At 38.7% G+C, this 19,599-nt stretch overlaps 1 protein-coding gene across 1 annotated transcript; it reads left to right on the top strand.

Moving 5' to 3' along the window:
* Positions 1–964: 964 nt before the first annotated feature.
* Positions 965–2,042, top strand: LOC132527839 (GTP-binding protein Rheb-like). Its single transcript, XM_060163879.1, has one exon. It carries the CDS (start codon positions 1,081–1,083, stop codon positions 1,633–1,635), a length of 555 nt encoding a protein of 184 aa, XP_060019862.1. The 5' UTR covers positions 965–1,080; the 3' UTR covers positions 1,636–2,042.
* The last annotated feature ends 17,557 nt before the right edge of the window (positions 2,043–19,599 follow it).

The raw sequence follows: 19,599 nt of genomic DNA, 5'->3' as shown, positions 1-19,599 counted from the left end.
CTTTCTTATAGACAATATATAATTCTTTCTTATTCTTTCATTCAGTCTGATTCTCTCTGTCTTTTATCTGGAGCTTTTAGACTACTTAAATAAATATAATTATTGATGTGGGTAGCTTTACAGTTTCACACCATAAACAATAGTGCACTCAAATGGATTGTAGATATATTTAAGAGCTAAAAGTAGAAAATTTCTGGAAGAAAACATAGGAGCAAATCTTAGTGACCTTAAGTTTGGCAAAAATTTCTTAAAATAAGATGTAAATAGTGAGTATGACAATAGAAAAACTCAACAGTTTGAGCTTCAACAGAATTAAAAACTTTATTCAAAATTCATTCCTACAAAGATGAAAAGGGAAGCCACAGATTGGGAGAAACAAATAATTTTGTATATTTTAAAAGCAAATATAGACAAAATAGTTGTATTCAGATTATATTAAAACTCTTAAATTTCAGTACTGTAAGACAAACAAGAAAATTAAAAATGGTGAGAGATATGAATAGATACTTCACCAGAGATAATATGTGAATGGCACATAAGCAAATAAGATTCTTAACATCATTAGGAAAATGCAAATTAAAACTCATTGAAGAGCTACTGTGAACCTATTAGAATGTCTAAAATTTTGAAAATATCGACAAAACTAAGTGTTTGGGAAGATATGGAGCAAACAGAATTCTCTTACATTGCTTGTGGGAATATAAAATCGTATAACCGTATTGGAAACAGTTAGCCAATTTCTTAAAAAGTTAAAATTATATCCACGAAAGTAAAACACCGCCCGACGCAACCTCGTGCGTTTCGGGGGCGAGGGCGGCCGCCGCAGCGGGAGTGCGGCGCTGACGTGAGCCTCTGTCTGGGGGCCCTGCGGCGGCGCGCGGTCACGTGGGCGTGTTTGGGGGCGGGGCCGCACGGCGGTTCCGGGCGGTTGGGCGCGCGAGCGAGAAGCCGAGGCAGCCGCGCCCGCCCGCCCCGCCCCTGGATGCCGCTGTGCCCCGGCGCGGCCGCCACCGATCGCAGCACAGGAGCCGCCGCCGCCACGGTTGATGTGGTTGGCCCGGGGCTGAGGAGGCCGCTAAGATGCCGCAGTCCAAGTCCCGGAAGATCGCGATCCTGGGCTACCGGTCTGTGGGGAAATCCTCATTGACGATTCAGTTTGTTGAAGGCCAATTTGTTGATTCCTACGATCCAACCATAGAAAACACTTTCACAAAATTGATCACAGTAAATGGACAAGAATATCATCTTCAACTTGTAGACACAGCTGGGCAGGATGAATATTCCATCTTTCCTCAGACATACTCCATAGATATTAATGGTTATATTCTTGTGTATTCTGTTACATCAATCAAAAGCTTTGAAGTGATCAAAGTTATCCATGGCAAACTGTTGGATATGGTGGGGAAAGTACAGATACCTATTATGTTGGTTGGGAATAAGAAAGACCTACATATGGAAAGGGTGATCAGTTATGAAGAAGGGAAAGCGTTAGCAGAATCTTGGTACGCAGCTTTTTTGGAATCTTCTGCTAAAGAAAATCAGACTGCTGTTGATGTTTTTAGAAGGATAATTTTGGAGGCAGAGAAAATTGACGGGGCCGCCTCACAAGGAAAGTCCTCCTGCTTGGTGATGTGATTCTACTGCAGAACCTGAGGGCACTGGGAACCTGGCCTGCCTGAGGAGGCAACCTGCCCATTTTCCTTTAAGATAAACTCTGCTTCATTTCTCTTCTGTTAACCTGAAAGATTTCATTTGGGTCAGAGCTTCTCTCCCAACCCCTCCTTTCAGATTATGTTAAACTCTGACTCGGTCCAAATGAGTTCACTTCCATTTTCAAATTTTGAGCAATCATATTTTCAATTTATATATTGTATTTCTTAATAATATTATGACCAAGAATTTTATTGCATTAATTTTTCAGTGTAGTTTCTTGTTTAAAATAATGTAATCATCCAAATGATACATATTGTTACACTACTATTAACTAGGCTTCAGTATGTCAGTGTTTATTTCGTTGTGTTAAGTGTATACTTGTAAATAAAATAGCTGCAAAGCCTGAAAAAAAAAAAAATTATATCCACTATATGATTCAGCCATTACACCCCTAGATATTTACCCAGGAGAAAAGAAAGCATACATTCATGCAGGTGCTTGCACAAATTGGAAACAACTCAAATGTAAATCAGTAGACAGATGGATAAACCTATCCATATATGGAATACTCAGCAACTATAAAGCTAAATGAGCTACTGATGTATGCAACAGCAAAGAAGAGTACATACACATCACATGAGTGCTTTTTTTTGGAATGCCTCCTGACCTATCTATGGGTGACTGCAGATGTATGAGTAATCCCAGCCAAGCTCCGAAGAATCACCTAGTTGAGCCCAGACTAAATTACCGACCCTAAGAATTAGGAGCAAAACGTATTTTATTTCAGGTACTAAGTTTTAGGGTGTTTTGTCGAACAATAATAGCTAGCTCACAGTTGCATGCTGAAGTATAGGGCAAGTCATCTATTCTCTCTGAGCAAAATTTTCCTAATTTTTAAGATGGACACAGGGAAATAAGTTCCACCTGTATATGCCACCTAACTCAAGCTTTTGGTAAGGATCATATGAAGTAATATGTGAGTGTCCTCTAAAAATTATAGGACTTTAAAACATTACTTTGTAAATCTATTTTACTTTTTTTAATATGAAACCTTTTAGGAATACCACAGTATGGTTGAAACATATTGGAGTTTAGGTTCTGAAATTTAGGATTCACATTTTATTGGACTTACCATGAGCCTTTCTTATAATTGATGCCAATAATGAAATAAATAAAGGAAACTACCATAATCATGCAAAGTAATTTTAAGTTGTTAATAGAAACAAAATTATTCTGTTATTCTATGTCAGAAATGCTGATTATAATATAACCAATTAAACAGTGTTGTATTAATAGAGGATAATTGTATTCAGTAAATAGAGCCCTTCTCATATTAAAAGGTAGAGTATGATTGTTTTGGGGGGCATTGAACCGTGAGAATTTCCATCCAATTTATCTTAAATGGAGCAAAAACTTGCCTGAAAAAGTCCTTATATATGAGTGCATAAAAATAATATAGTTTCAATTTCAAAACACAATTTTTTTGTTTGGGTTATTTTATTTCTAAGAAACCCTTATGCAAGCTTCAATCACTATATTTCTATATAAAAATCACAAGTGACATGTGTTGCTTCTGCCTAGATAATTTAACAGAGGGAGTGCCTTTAACTCTCTCTCTATCTCTCTGCTCCCCGCCCACCCACCCCCACATCTGCCAGCTGGATGTCATTTCCTAAAAAACAAAAAAATCAGCAGCTGTATGTTGAGGATGATGGGGTATCTACCATCCCCACTGACTTGCTTTGGACTCTTATGTGACCCAGGAGTAAATCTGTTTTGGAGTTAAGCCACTGAGATGTGGGGGTGACTTATTAAAGCTATTGATATACCCTAATTCTTAAACACCTTATCTTCATTTAATCAACAAATATTTACTGAGCACCCACTAGGTGACAGGCACCCAGGGGAAAGGAGAGGACAAAACAGAGAAGATTCTGCATTTACAGGGCATAGCTTGTGTGGAAGATACAAACATATATTTATGTAATCGAAATAATTTTAGATTATGACTCGAACCATGAAATAAGTAAACCAGGTTACAGAGTAGCTTGGTATCCTTTGCCTGAGCAAATGCATTGTTTAGCTACAAGGGGACTTTGAACATAGCATATAAGTGATAGGTCTAGTAAAATAAGTATTTATTGAATTGAAATTATTTAATCTCTTCTGGATAAGCCACCATTCCATTTGTAGCAAATCACAGCTGTCAGACGTTTTCTATCCTTCTCTTTTCACCCTGTATCTCCATTCTAGAAGTTATCAGTGAGCATCTTTCTGAAGTCTTGCAGATGTAGAACAGAGCAGCAGGTGAAATATTAATTTCAGGATATGGGATATGGGAACTGGCTAGAAAAATATCAAAGATTGGTCTTTTTTTTCCATACTTCCCCAGTTCCACAAATATTCCTGTTTACTGCCCCAGAGCTTAGCTAAATTGGATAAAATGAAAGCAGGAATATATACTTTAATTTTGTAGTTACAGACGGAGGAAAAATAAACATGGCTCTAATTGTGATGTGGGAAAATTTGCCTTTTTTTCAACCACAAATTTTTTATTTTTATTTATTTATCTTTTTACCACTTATACCCTGTTGTTTTGTGCACTTTCATATGAAATGTTTGAGACAAAAAATATTTTAATTGGAGATAGGAATAATTTCGTTTCCCTGGTTCTGGATGGATAGTGACCTAAAAAATTATCTTGTATTTGGACAATTACGTTTATAAAGCCAGTGACTGTTATCATATGACTGGCATTTAGGTAGAGATTTCATTTTAAGTGCTCTCTTGTGGAAAGAGGAAACACATTATTGCACTGCAGGTTAGAGTTGGTGCTTCTTCATTTAGAAAGCTATTTTACTAGTTTCTCCTTTGGAAAATTATTTTACTAGTTAGCTGAGAAGCAAGTCTTTGGCTTTGCTGCCAGCAAATAATAGACTCTATAAGGGTTGTTTTTAAATCATTTTTTATCTGACAAAAGTGTCATGTTAACATTGTCAACTGAAAAAAAATACGCAGCCTAAAAGTTGAGAATTATGTTTTATTTGGTGGACAAAACTGAGGACTTAAGCTGGGGACACAGCATCTCAGATAGCTCTGAGAGACCGCTCAGAACAGGTAAGGGAGAAGCCAGGATATACAGGACTTTGCAACAAAGACCAGGCAGTTGGAATATGAAAAGATTACTGTTAATTAAAGAAAACCAGGTATCTCAAGTTAAGGAATTTAGTGCTTTTCTGCGTATGGGAACATGCAAATGCCAGGGTTCATTGAGATTATTCCTTTGATATGCATCTCAACTATCTGGGGCCAGTCCTGTGCTTTCTCATCCTGAGTGTCCTCAGGATGCACCTTCAGGGGGTGGCTGTAGCAGTTGACTGGTAGATGGCAGGCATCCTGTTTCTATCCTGAGTTCCCTCAGGGCTCACCCTCAGGCTGCTGTAATGTAATGACTTGAGGCTGCAACATCCTTTGTTTACTGATATGGAAGGCAACATTTTTTTCATTGATAACATTAAGTTCAAAAAGTTGCTTTTGTTTAAATCAGTTTATACCCTTATAGTATTGAGATGAATATCTCAGTCCCCCAAATAAAGGATATCAACTCTCTTGGCAAATGTATTCTGTTTTTCTGGTAGTATATGGATATTTATTCATGAATATTTGATAGTTTAAATATATTTTGAATGCTCATTAAATATGCATATATTATGCATTCATTGTGTGATAAATTTAATACATGTTAAAATGAATACAACTTTCAATTGAAATAAACTACCTGCAGGTCTCATCCAGAAGCTTTGGTTTTATAGATTGCCCATGTAAGAGGAAAAATCTCAGAGTGCTTGTGGATTCGTGAATGTCATAAATTTCACTGGGAAGAACTGTTCAAGTGCTTCTGCCTGTGGAGTTAATGGCTGGCCTACTCCTCAGCTCCTGCTGAGACCCCGAGCCTACTGTGTTCACAGAATGGGTCTTTACTGAATGTGTAAGTAGACCCTGAGCGCTCGCTGTGGGCAGCCTTGTAATACAAAGCCTCTTTCTCAGATTCAACAAAAGACGCTGCTGTGAGGAAAGGTGTTAAGAGGTAGGGGAACATGAAGTGTGATAGTATAGTAAAATTCATTGAATGGTGGTCATGGGGATTTTCTTATTTTATTGTTTGCCTATTCTTGTATAGTAACAGAACTCCTTATTTTCTTTTGGAAACCACTCTTCCATCTGTCAATCAGGTGGTTTCTGCATGCTTGACACCCACAGTCCCCAACCCCCATGGCTCACAGGTGGTCATGTGACTCAGACCTGGCTAATCAGAGTACCACACACTGTCCAGGGTGCTTAATCCTCGGTGTTTAATATGTGCAAAACCATTGAAAACCTAGAGAATTCGTTTTAATTTTTATTTCTTCTGGAATCATTAGGAAATATGTTGAATCTTTTTGCTGCAATCACTAGCTGTAAGAATCACTTGAATCTAAGAGTCATTGGGGAACACCTTTATTACCACAAGGATTTCAAGTATCTGAAAGGGTGAAGATAACAAAGAGGAAAATGGATTTAAGAAAGACAGAGATGGAGTTGTGTGACATAGTTGGAATCCATAGATTCAAAGTGCCTGACATTGCTCCTGTTCTCTATTATTTCCATTTAGTGTGTGAGCTGCTTTGAGTTTTCAGCATTACCTGCAACTAAAAGCCTCACTCATACAAGAATGTTTTGTAGGCTCATCTTGAAACAGGATTGGAAGTGGAGCAGTGTTTTCTGTTCAGTTTTAGATGGGTTTTTTCACTATTTTTTACTATTTCAAAATAGTTTCAAATTTACAAAATTTGCAATAATAAAAATAGTATGAAGAAGAATCGTTTACACAGACTACCCAGCTTTACCTGTCTTAACACTCTAGCCAATTTGCTTTGCCATCTGTTCTTTATCTCCCTCTCTCTCTCCTCCTGTTTTTCTCCATCTTTCTCTCTCTCACATATATATTTTAACATGTTATAACATATATATGTCTTTGTGTATATATATACACACACACATATACACTGCATACATACACACACCACATATATACATACATATATGTATATATGTGTGTCTATATAAACACACACAATATATATGTAATTATATATATACATATGCACATAATATTTTGAGCTATTTTAGGGTAAGTTACATATGTATAATAGTTTGACCCTTTATCCCTAAATATGTCAGTGTGTGTTTCCTAAGAATAGGGATATCCTCTTACATTTTCACATCATAATACAGTTATCAACTTTATAAATTTACATGAATATAATCCTTTAATCTACAGTGCATCTTTCAATTTTGTCAGTTTCTTAATAATGTCCTTTATAGAATAACCCCGACCAACTCCTCCAGGAGACAGTCAACTGGGTCTGTGACTAAGCTCCAGTTAAAACTCTAGAAACCAAAGCTTAGGTGAGCTTTCCTGAATGCACATTCTTCATGTCTATTAGCACACGTCATTGATGAGAGGAGTTAACACTGTTCATGACTTCACCAGGAAAGGACAGCATCCGTGTTTGGAGACCTTCTAAACTCTACCAATTGCATTTTTTCCTTTGTCTGATTTTAATTGGTATTCTTTCATTGTAATAGGCTATAACCATGAGTATAATAGCTTTCAGTGATATTTGTCAGTTTTTCTAGAAAATTATCGAACTTGCGGGTAGTCTTGGGGATCTCTGAACTTGTAATTTGTGTCAAAAGTGAGGGTGATTAAGGAAATGCCCAGACTCTTTGGATGGTGTCAGAAGAAAGGGCGGTATTGTGGACAGTTCCCTAGCATCACAGTATTACATTGACCTGCCCCTGCCCCCTGCCCCAGCTATCAGAAGTGCCCTGTGGTACCTCAGACACCTGGAAAAGGTCACCAAACTTAAGTTTGCTTACACTGAAATTGCCTTTACTGGGTGGATTCTGTAATTTAATCTCAAACAAAAGATTGCTCTCAAAACACAAGCCTAGGGCTTCCCTGGTGGCGCAGTGGTTGAGAGTCCGCCTGCCGATGCAGGGGACACGGGTTCGTGCCCCGGTCCGGGAAGATCCCACGTGCCGCGGAGCGGCTAGGCCCGTGAGCCGTGGCCACTGAGCCTGCGCGTCCAGAGCCTGTGCTCTGCAATGGGAGAGGCCACAACAGTGGGAGGCCTGCGTACCGCAAAAAAAAAAAAACAAAAAAAAAAACAAAAAAAAAACACAAGCCTATTTCTTTTGTTCTAAGGGTATTTTAATAGTTGTCTCCAAAAGATGTGAGGACATGTTACCATATGACCTGCTCTACTAGGTAGCCTAATGGCAGTTTTGGGAGAAAGCTTTCTGGGTGCAGCTCTTATTACCTCATTGCTGACTTTATGAGTTAGTGGGAGGTAAGGAAGAGCAAATTGGATAGGATAAGACATGCTGGGTTTAAACCAATTTCTACCCCCCAAAACACCTTTGGAGACTTTTCATACTATAGTATAGCACGTACTTGAGAAATAGTTAATATTTTTCCATAGTGAATCTTGCTAGTGAGGGAGGGAAATACTACTAAAAGGAATAGCAGTCTAAAAATTGATTCAAACAAATGTGCTATTAAAAGCATGCAATTAAAGTAGTGAGTAAAGATGTGATGCTTTATTTCTTACAACTCTATCTATGAACATCCATACTTTAGGACCCATAAAAAGGATCAATGGATTTTCTTTCTTTTTTATTAAATTTGTAAGTCATTGGAAAATATACAAGACCACACTTCTTTGCTCATATCCCGTTCATCTGTGAGAGAGGGTGAAAATAATGGCTCAAAATGTTTCCCATCTTTGTCAGAGTCATATATCCTATTGATTGCTTGTTTCCAACAAATGGTGATGAGCCATAAACTCTAAAGCCCTCTATGCCCCATCTCCTTAACATTCTCCTCATAACAACCAGAATCAGGTCCATTCTATCTGCTTTTGTGATTTTAATCATTAGTTTGTAACTTTAATACCATCCATTTTGCTATCAACACGGTATGTAAGGGTTTTTTTGGATGAAGAAAAATGAACATTTTGCATTTTAAAATTGCATTTAATAATTTAGAACCACCATGGGTTTCTGTTCTTAGAAACTGCAATCAGATCTCATATCAGCAGATTTGATTATTGAAAGCACAGAGTAAAAGTTGCGTTATAATGTATAAAAATGCTGATGAAGAGCAATGGAGTGCTGTGTGGTACAGCTTTGATTTACAGATCAACTAGGGTGGCCAGTTATTGATCATTACCTGTGAATTATTGATACCCTGAATTCAGTGAAATGGTGTCTTTTCAGCTTGTCTCAATTTACACTTCCTTCGAAGAATGCAGGTTTTGTTTGTAGGACTGTCTTTGTTTGACTTCCCTGAAACCTAATGGTTCACAGTACTTGGTAGAAGAGGATTCTATTGCATCTTGATATTTTAGGTAAATAAAAGTGTCTCCTTGGAAGGAAAGTCTTTCTGTTCAGTGTAGTAGTATTACCCCTTTGTATCAGATTCTTGTAGGGTCCTGGTTCTTTTAATATGAATTTGCCTTAATCATGTAACTACCTTTCCCACTTTTCTTGACCAAGTGACATTAGAGGTATTCTTTTCTTTTCTTTTCTTCCTTCCTTCCTCCCTCCCTCCTTCCTTCCTTCCTTCCTTCCTTCCTTCCTTCCTTCCTTCCTTCCTTCCTTCCTTCCTTCCTTCCTTCCTTCCTTCCTTTCTTTCTTTCTTTCTTTCTTTCTTTCTTTCTTTCTTTCTTTCCCTTTCTCCTCCCTCCCTTCCTTCCTCCTTCCCTCCCTCCCTCCCTTCCTCCCACCCTTCCTTCCTTTTCCTGTCTTTCTGTCTTTCTTTCTATCTTCTTTCTGATGTGAAAAAGTTGTCAAGTGACAATTAAAACCATCATTATTTCACCCCAAATCAGAACCTTGAAACCACTTTTGAGTATACACTCCCCTTTACTCTTCTTGTGCAATTAGTTATCAAGCTGTATTGATAGTTTTCCTTGATATCTCATCAGTCTTTTCCCCCTTATTCTAATTGTTGCTACCATAATTAAGCACTTGCAATAATCAGCTATTTTCACTATCTGCAGTCCTGGCTCTCTATAATACATGATGTTCTCCACTTATAAATTTCAAAGGTTCAGCCCCTGAAGTTGAATGCAAAATACTACAATCAGATTTTGATCTGATTTTTAGAGGAAATCTATGATTAGAAAAAAGTTAAAGATTCCTTCCGTAAATCATCTTCTGGCACATTGCTTTAAATTTTTAATGTTATTCTATACAAGTCTGTATGGATGTTCAGAGTGGACAGCTCATCTGTGCAATAGGATGTTTTATTCTAGATCAAAGAACAAAGATCAAAGATCAAAGTATGTGAGATATTTTAATGGTTATATTTAAACAGTTTCTTTTCTTTAAAGTTTTTGTTGTCTATTCAAAATCATCAGTGAACTCAAATGCCAATCAACAGGGGCTTGGTTGAATCAATAATGCTATATCTGCAAAGTAGAATACTATGTAACTATTAAAAGAGATAAATCTATCTGGCTTAACATAGAAAAATCCCCAAGATGGATTGTCAAATAAGAAAGCAAGCTATGAGGGATTTTAGAGTAGATACACAATTTAGTTGAGAAAATAAGTATGTGTTTACATATGTACATGTGTATGTACAGACAAAGTTTGGAAGGCTATGCCCTATTTTATTAAAACAGTTACCTCTTAGAAATAAATGTAAATAGATTTTTAAAAATTTATACATTTAATTACTGATTGAAATTTTCATTAGGAGCTTGTATCACTTTTATATGCAAAGTTGAAAGAAAAAAATGACATATACCATGAGCGTTTGTAACTATATAAGCAAGTCTAAAGTTAATATTCAAAGCTCCTCATAATTTAGCCTCTGCTGATATTTCCACCATTACTGTTCACTTTGTTAGGATCAGTTGCAGTTTGCTTCTGGTTTACTAACTCTGTTTTGGTCAAAGCAATCTCCCTTTTCCTGAATATGCCTCATGTGAATGTATAGTAATGTCTCTGAACAGCTCCATTCACAGGGATGAATCCTGGCCTCCTTTACATGCTGGCATGTGTTCTTCCATCATGTTTTCACATACCTAACACTCCTGCCTACCGATACCAAGAGCAGAATTGTCTGAAAGACAGGGATTGTGTACCACTGCCATTGTTTTCTCCAAATCCCTGTGCAACCTGTAATTTACATAATTTATTTAGATTGCCCCATATTTTCTTTTTTTTCCACATGTTTATTGGAGTATAAATGCTTTACAATGTTGTGTTAGTTTCTGCTGTACAACAAAGTGAATCATCTATATGTATACATATATCCCCATATCCCCTCCCTCTTGAGCCTCCCTCCCACCCTCCCTATCCCACCCCTCTAGGTCGTCACAAAACACCAAGCTGACCTCCTTGTGCTATGCAGCAGCTTCCTACTAGCCATCACTTTACGTTTGGTAGTGTATATATATGTCAGTGCTACTCTTTCACTTCATCCCAGCATCGCCTTCCCCCTCCCCTGTGCCCTCAAATCCGTTCTCTATGTCTACGTCTTTATTCCTGCCCTGCCACTAGGTTCATCAGTACAGCTTTTTAAAATTCCATATATATGTGTTAGCGTATGGTATTTGTTTTTCTCTTTCTGACTTGCTTCACTCTGCGTGACGGATTCTAGGTCCATCCACCTCACTACAAATAACTCAATTTCGTTCCTTTTTATGGTGGAGTAATATTCCATGTATATATATATGCGCCACATCTTCTGTATCCATTCATCTGTTGATGGACACTTAGGTTGCTTCCATATCCTGACTATTGTAAATAGAGCTGCAATGAACATTTTGGTACATGACTCTCTTTGAATTACGGCTTTCTCAGGGTATATACCCAGTAGTGGGATTGCTGGGTCATATGGTAGTTCTATTTTTAGTTTTTTAGGAACCTCCATACTGTTCTCCGTAGTGGCTGTATCAATTTACATTCCCACCAACAGTACAAGAGGATTCCCTTTTCTGCACACCCTCTCCAGCATTTATTGTTTGTAGATTTTTTGATGATGGCCGTTCTGACCAGTGTGATGTGATACCTCCTTGTGGTTTTGATTTGCATTTCTCTAGTGATTAGTGATGTTGAGCATTCTTTCATGTGTTTGTTGGCAATCTGTATATCTTCTTTGGAGAAATGTCTATTTAGGTCTTCTGCCTATTTTTGGACTGGGTTGCTTGTTTTTTTGATATTGAGCTGCATGAGTTATTTGTATGTTTTGGAGATTAATCCTTTGTCAGTTGCTTCATTTGCAAATATTTTCTCCCATTCTGAGGGTTGTCTTTTTGTCTTGTTTATGGTTTCCTTTGCTATGCAAAAGCTTTTAAGTTTCATTAGGCCCCATTTGTTTATTTTTGGTTTTACTTCCATTTCTCTAGGAGGTGAGTCAAAAGAGATCTTGCTGTGATTTGTGTCACAGAGTGTTCTGCCTATGTTTTCCTCTAAGAGTTTGATGGTGTCTGGCCTTACATTTAGGTTTTTAATCCATTTTGAGTTTATTTTTGTGTATGTTTTTTTTTTTTTTTTTTTTTTTTTTTGCGGTGTGCGGGCCTCTCACCGTTGTGGCCTCTCCCGTTGCAGAGCACAGGCTCCGGACACGCAGGCTCAGTGGCCATGGCACACAGGCCCAGCTGCTCCATAGCATGTGGGATCTTCCCGGACTGGGGCACGAACCTGTGTCCCCTGCATCGGCAGGCAGACTCTCAACCACTGCGCCACCAGGGAAGCCCATTGTGTATGGTTTTAGGGAGTGTTCTAATTTCATTCATTTACATGTAGGTTGTTTACCTGAGATGTTTCTTGTTTCTTAAGGTAGGATTATATTGATAGAAACTTCCCTCTTAGAACTGATTTTGCTGTATCCCATAGGTTTTGTGTCATCATGTTTTCATTGTCATTTGTTTCTAGGTATTTTTTTATTTCCTCTTTGATTTCTTCAGTGATATCTTGGTTATTTAGTAGTGCATTGTTTAGCATCCATGTGTCTGTATTTTTTGCACTTTTTTTCCTGCAATTGATATTTAGTCTCATAGCGTTGTGGTTGGAAAAGATACTTGATACAATTTGAATGTTCTTAAATTTACCAAGGCTCGATTTGTGACCCAAGATATGATCTATCCTGGAGAATGTTCCATGAGCACCTGAGAAGAATGTTTATTCTCTTGTTTTTGAATGGAATGTCCTATAAATATCAATTAAGTCCATCTTGTTTAATGTATCATTTAAAGCTTGCATTTCCTTATTTATTTTCATTTTGGATGATCTGTCCATTGGTGAAAGTGGAGTGTTAAAGTCCCCTACTATGAATGTATTACTGTCGATTTCCCCTTTTATGGCTGTTAGTATTTGCTTTATGTATTGAGGTGCTCCTTTGTTGGGTGCATAAATATTTACAATTGTTATATCTTTTACTTGGGTTGATCCCTTGATCATTATGTAGTGTCCTTCTTTGTCTCTTGTCTTTGTTTTAAAGTCTCTTTTGTCTCATATGAGAATTGCTATTCCAGCTTTCTTTTGATTTCCATTTGCATGGAATATCTTTTTCCATTCCCTCACTTTCAGTCTGTATGTGTCCCTAGGTCTGAAGTGGGTCTCTTGTAGACAGCATATATATGGGTCTTGTTTTTGTATCCATTCAGCCAGTCTGTGTCTTTTGGTTGAAACATTTAATCCATTTACATTTATGGTAATTATTGATATGTATATTGCTATTACAATTTTCTTAATTGATTTGGGTTTGTTTTTGTGGGTGTTTTTCTTCTTTTGTTTCTCCCATTTAGAGAAGTTCCTTTAGCATTTGTTGTAAAGCTGGTTTGCTGGTGCTGAATTCTCATAGCTTTTGCTGTTCTGTAAAGATTTTGATTTCTTCTTCAAATCTGAATGAGATCCTTGCTGGGTAGAGTAATCTTGGTTGTAGGTTTTTCCCTTTCATCACTTTAAATATGTCCTGCCATTCGCTTCTGGCTTGCAGAGTTTCTGCTGAAAGATCAGCTGTTAACCTTATGGGTATTCCCTTGTGTTTTATTTGTTGCTTTTCCATTGCTGCTTTTAATATTTTTCTTTGTATTTAATTTTTGATAGTTTGATTATTATGTGTCTTGGTGTGTTTCTCTTTGGGTTTGTCCTGTATGGGACGCTTTGCGCTTCCTGGACTTGATTGACTATTTCCTTTCCCTTGTTAGGGAAGTTTTTGACTATAATCTCTTCAAATATTTTCTCAGACCCTTTCTTTTTCTCTTCTTCTTCTGGGACCACTATAATTCGAATGTTGGTGCGTTTAATGTTGTCCCAGAGGTCTCTGAGACTGTTCTCAGTTCTTTTCATTTTTTTTTTCTTTATTCTGCTCCCTGGCAGTTGTTTTCACCATTTTATCTTCCAGCTCATTTATCCGTTCTTCTGCCTCAGTTATTCTGCTATTGATTCCTTCTATAGTATTTTTAATATCAGTTATTACATTGTTCATCACTGTTTGTTTGCTCTTTAGTTCCTTTAGATCCTTGTTAAATGTTTCTTGTTTTTTTCTCCATTCTGTTTCTGAGATTTGAGATCATCTTTACTGTCATTACTCTGAATTCCTTTTCAGGTAGGTTGCATATTTTGTCTTCATTTATTTGGTCTTGTAGGTTTTTACCTTGCTCATTCGTCTGTAACATATTTTTTTGTCGTTTCATTTTTTTTATTTTTGATGGGAGGGACTATATTCCTGTCTTACTGGTTGTTTGGCCTGAGGCTTCCTGCAATTGAGTTTGCAGGAAGTTAGGTAGAGCCAGACCTTGGTGCTGAGATGAGGACCTCCAGGAGGCCTCACCTCAATTAATATTTCCTGGCATCTGAGGTTCTTTGTTAGTCCAGCGGTTTGGACTTGGTGCTCCTACCATAGGAGCTCGGGCCTGACCTCCGGCCTGGGAACCAAGAACCCGCAAGCTGCATGGCATCATTAAAAAAAAAGAATAAAAAAGAATAAAAGGAGCAGTACAATAACAAAGAATAAAAATAAAATTAGAACATTAAAAAATGTATTAGGAAAAATAAAAATATAATTGAAACAACTGCAACTGCAACAAGGGAAAACAAAACCACACCATAAAAAAGAAAAAAAAGTGGTGGGGGGGAACAACCCAAAAGGAGCAGAACAATAACAAAGTATAGAGAATAAAATAAAATTAGAAAAATAAAAGGTTTATTAGAAAAAATAATTATATTAATGAATTAACAAGAAGAAGGTAAAACAGCACCCTGACCTAAAAGAAGAGAAAAGGAAAAAAAAAAAAAGGCCTTGGCTATTTGGGTGGAGTTTAGGTGGGGGGGTGGAGCTTAGGCAGGGGCAGGGTTTAGGGTTGCGCGGGGCCTAGCCAGGGTGGTGCCATTTGAGTGTGGGGCGGGGCCTAGGCTCAGGACCCACACAGCCAGAAAAGGCCTTGGGTGTGGGGCCTAGGCTGGGCAACATTCAAGTGTGGGGCACGGCCTCTGCCTAGGACCTACAAGGAATGGGAGAGGCAGCACATCCAAAGGGGTTCTCTGGAGTGTGGATTTCGGGAGTTTGGAGGTAGGGCCATGGGTGAGGGTGTGTATGCGGGGTTTAGGCCCAGGGTGTTTGGAGGGGGTCTCAGAAGGGGTCTCCGAGTGTAGAGGTGGGGCCCTGGGTGCAGGTGTAGGGGCAGGGCTTGGGCTCCACCTGGTAGGAGGGAGGCTCCCAGGGCAGAGGATTAGGCCTGGGAGCCCAACAGGCTCCCCGGTGCCTAAGTGGGCAGGGAAAGCGCTGGCTGTGTTCCTTTCTGTTCCTCTACGCCCTCCCCCATGGTCTCCCCCAGAGTCTCCGCAGTTGCTGCTGGACCCCTAACCGTGGGTTGGTCCCACTGAGTGTAGGAACTCCTCCCCTGCCCCAGCTGCCCCTCAGGGGTGCAGGTCCCAGAGGTCTGGCCTTTACTTTTGCTCCCCCTTTCCTCCCTCCCACTCCCTCAGGACCCACGCAGCTGGAGGGGGCTTAGGTGGGCAGAGGATCAGGTCCGGGATCTCATCAGGCTCCGGGGCCCAAGAGGGTAGGGGAAACCTAGCCACCCTCCCTTTTGATCCTCTGCCCTCCCAATGGTCCCCCAATTTCCCCCTCCAGGTGTAGAATCCCTTCTTCTCCCCCAGCTGCCCCTCAGGGGCACCGGTCCAGTCCCACCTCCACTTCTCCTCCCCACTCACTCTCCCCACGTCCCATGTCATACTCGGTTGCTGAAGGGTCCTCCTGTCCCCTTAGGCGTCCATGGTCCCCCACCGGTGCCTGGTAGGTGCCCTAATTGTGCCAAGATGCGAATTCCACGCCCTCCTAGTCTGCCATCTTGACTCCCCCATATTTTCTTTAGTGCTTTATAAGGGTAACTGTGTAATTAGCTATGAAAAATGAAACCACTGATATAAGTCAGTTCTGTATTCACTTTAATAACTGTTAGAACAAACTAGCTGTTAAAATATCTTACACACTGAAAGTGGTAATTGTTTTTTGATCTATGATTATGTATCTTTTGGTCAGAGCTGTCCACTCTGGCCATTCATGTAGCCCTGTTTGGAATAACTTTAAAATGCTTATCTCAGATTTCTAAGTGCTTAAGGCCAATGTCCCGTTTAAAAAACATTCTTCCATACAGGTCCAGTGACCCCTTTTCAGCACCTTACTTATCTTTCTATGCCTTAGTTCTTCATTTGGTGATAACAGTAGTTCCTACCTGATAGAGTTGTTATGTGATTATATGAGGTAATGATATTTCGAATGTGCTTAAAATAGTTGTTTGGCATGTATTAGTGATGTTTCATTTAATCATCACTTGGGACTTATCTTGAGAGCTTAGTAAAACACCATTCAAATATAGCACTTAAAACAGTGCCTGGCACACAGTAAGTATTCAGAATAATTTATGGAAATAATTCTTAATTTTTTTCTCCTCGTCTGGATCCTCCCCAGCCACATTTCACAAAAGTATCTTAGCACCTTCTATGCTTTTTTGTCTCAGGGCAGGGTTGTATTTCAGTGCTAACTTGCAGAAATTTCCTGGAAGATATATTCCTCTCCTGGGTTTTGATCTTTAAAGGCTGAACATCCTGAAGAGATGATACTAAGTGCCTATGTTTAGGGTTGGAATTTTGGAGGATGCACATTGATGGTGACAGGATTTTGGAAGGAATGGGAAGCAGTTTGAAGGTGAGCTTCTAGAGGCTCCTAGGCTCAGCATACATCCCCAGGTACATACATGGCGTAAAATCAAATAGCTTTTAGATTATAGACTTGCATAATGAGGATTTCCGCTGTGGCCATAGAAGACTGCAAGATGAAGCTCTTTCTCTAGAATGTCCTAAATTATGGGTGAACCCTGAAGGTGATACACCCAGCAATGGCAGAGATCAGAATTTCCTAACAGCCCAATAGGCTTTTGAGGCTGAATATAATTTGATTAAATGAAAATAAAATCATCGATCATTCTTGCATACCCTATAAAATGAGATTCACAGCCCTTAACCAGAGAAATTGGGTCCTTTTATAGGCTAACTTTGTCCCTGTCAAACTGGGGTATGCACCTCCTGATGATCCAGAAGGACAGTTGAGTATTTAATAATCTGAGCTCCAGGATCCATTACCCATCTAATAGCTGTTCTTTGGAGGAAATGCAAATGACTTTTTCCTAATCTTTATTCAAGAATGAGTCTTAAAAAGCTCTGGAAACATAAACAGCATGAGCTCCATCGAGAATAGTGCAGAACAAACACATTAAGCAGTAAACTAGAAGTAATCTGAAAGAGTGAACGGTGGTCATTTTGAAGTAAAAATTCTAAACCCAGTGGTGGATGGTAGGACAGATAATGACACATCTAGTCACCACAGACTCCCTAATAAAGCATAAACCTTAGCCTTGTTGCAAGGATGAAAGTAAGAATAATCTCCCTTAATGGGAGCAGCAGACCAGAGGTGTTTAATCACCTAAAATCACTGATGGTAAAATCACCTCATCGTGCTTATGGAGGCGAGGATCATTTACACACACTTCAAGTCACCCTTGACAAACAGGCTGTTTGTTGATTTCATTAAGTGCCGAACTTTTCTCACCCAGCTCGCCTCAGTATGCACACATTTCATTTCCATGCGTGTTCTGGGAGGACAGTCCATGTCATCTGCCAGCATTTCGGTCAACATATACATAATCAGATGCAGCCACCATGGAACATGGGCTGAGAAACAATCCATCCAGAGTTTAATGAGTAACATTAGCATGCTCTTAAAAGCACTAATAGCAAGTTTCATTACTGTTCATTTTAGTGTGGATGGCAGCTATCCAAAACCTAACTATGTACTAAATTCATTTTAGTAAAAGCAGAAAATAATAAATAAATGATTGTAATTACAAGTTACTTCCAGAAGTTAGACTTATATTAACATGACATTAACTCAGATAAGAAACACTTTCTTCTTTTTTTTTTTCCAGATTACAATTGTCTTTTAGGGAACCCTTTCTCTCCTACAGTGACTTTCAATCTAATATTGTCTTCAAATTAATTTTCATTATTTTATTATAAAAGTGACGTTATTATACTTTTTGGGATTTTGATCCTGAGGATCAGAAATTGTTCAGAAGGCATTTGGAGTTTTCTATAAATTTGTTTATTTGACTTTTGCAGTATCCACTCCACCTGCTTTCTTGTGTGCCTTCCTATACTTCTTCCCTTTCCAGTCTCTTCAGGATGTTCCCCAGATCCTTTACAGCTATGGTTCTGGATGTGATTTTAGTTCTGCAAGTCACACATTCTCACGGGGACATGGATTTGGAATTTTCTGGTGTAGATGGTGGCAGAGGTTCTCAGTTGCTGGAGTCACCAGCTTCAGCGGTGTTTTCTGATTTGAGAATCTGCTTCCTCACCATTGCAGAGGCAGTAGCTGTTGTGGTAGCCTGGTATGGCCAGAACCTCAGTCTAGGGTCTGTTGCTTCCCTTCTCTCTAATTATAAGCTTTTCTACTTCAGGTATCTAGGAAAGATTCTGTGCTCTACAGCTGAACTCTGAGTAAGTCTGCCTTGGTGCCTACTTCATAGATTGCAAACATTTTGGTGATTAAATGGGATACTTGCATATAGTTTCCTTAGCCAAATGCCTGGCACTGAGTGGATAATAAATATTAGCTTCTATTTTTCCCCTCATGATGCCTAGGGTGGTTCATTGTGAACCTACCTGATAGAAAAATTAAATCCTCGGTATACTTTTTAGTTACATGGTGGCTACATATGACACAGTAGAGAAAGACATAGAGACAGTGTGTTATAATGGTAGGGCCAGAGAGTGGTGAACAATATTTAGAGTAAAATGATCTAGGTTCAACTCTCAGACCTACTTATTGTTTGGCCTTGAGCAAAGTTTTCTGGGATTTATTTGTTCCATCTACAGTGGGAGATGAACTGGGTTATCTTTAATGTTTCTCAAGTTTTTAAAATTCTGAGACTTATATTCTAGCTTCATTTGCTTCTAATTTTCAGTAATGATTTGAAATAACAAGAATGTTCACTTCTTTAGATGACTCATTGTTTAAGGCGTATGATAGCAAACGATGAAGTTGTTTGTTGTTTTCTTTAAGACTTGCCTGATGCTTGCCATCATAAAAGGTGAATTAAGCAATGCAAGGAAGAAAAAAATAGAGGTGAGGATAGTACATTTAATGCATTTGGGAGGGTAAAGAAAAAAGTCCTCTTAGTTTAGTTTGTCTTATCAGTGACAAACTGAAACTGGTTTTTCATAGTAACGCCTGGTCATTGTTCTAAAAATATGAAACTTGAGGCCTGTTTGTTTTTGTGTTTTTGTTTTTTTACAGTTAGAAACCTTGATTGCAGTGCTACA

This window comes from Lagenorhynchus albirostris, chromosome 10, assembly GCF_949774975.1.
Source record: "Lagenorhynchus albirostris chromosome 10, mLagAlb1.1, whole genome shotgun sequence".
NCBI lineage: Eukaryota > Metazoa > Chordata > Mammalia > Artiodactyla > Delphinidae > Lagenorhynchus > Lagenorhynchus albirostris.
Note: the sequence above shows the minus strand (reverse complement) of the source record. Positions and strands in the feature narration are given on the sequence as shown.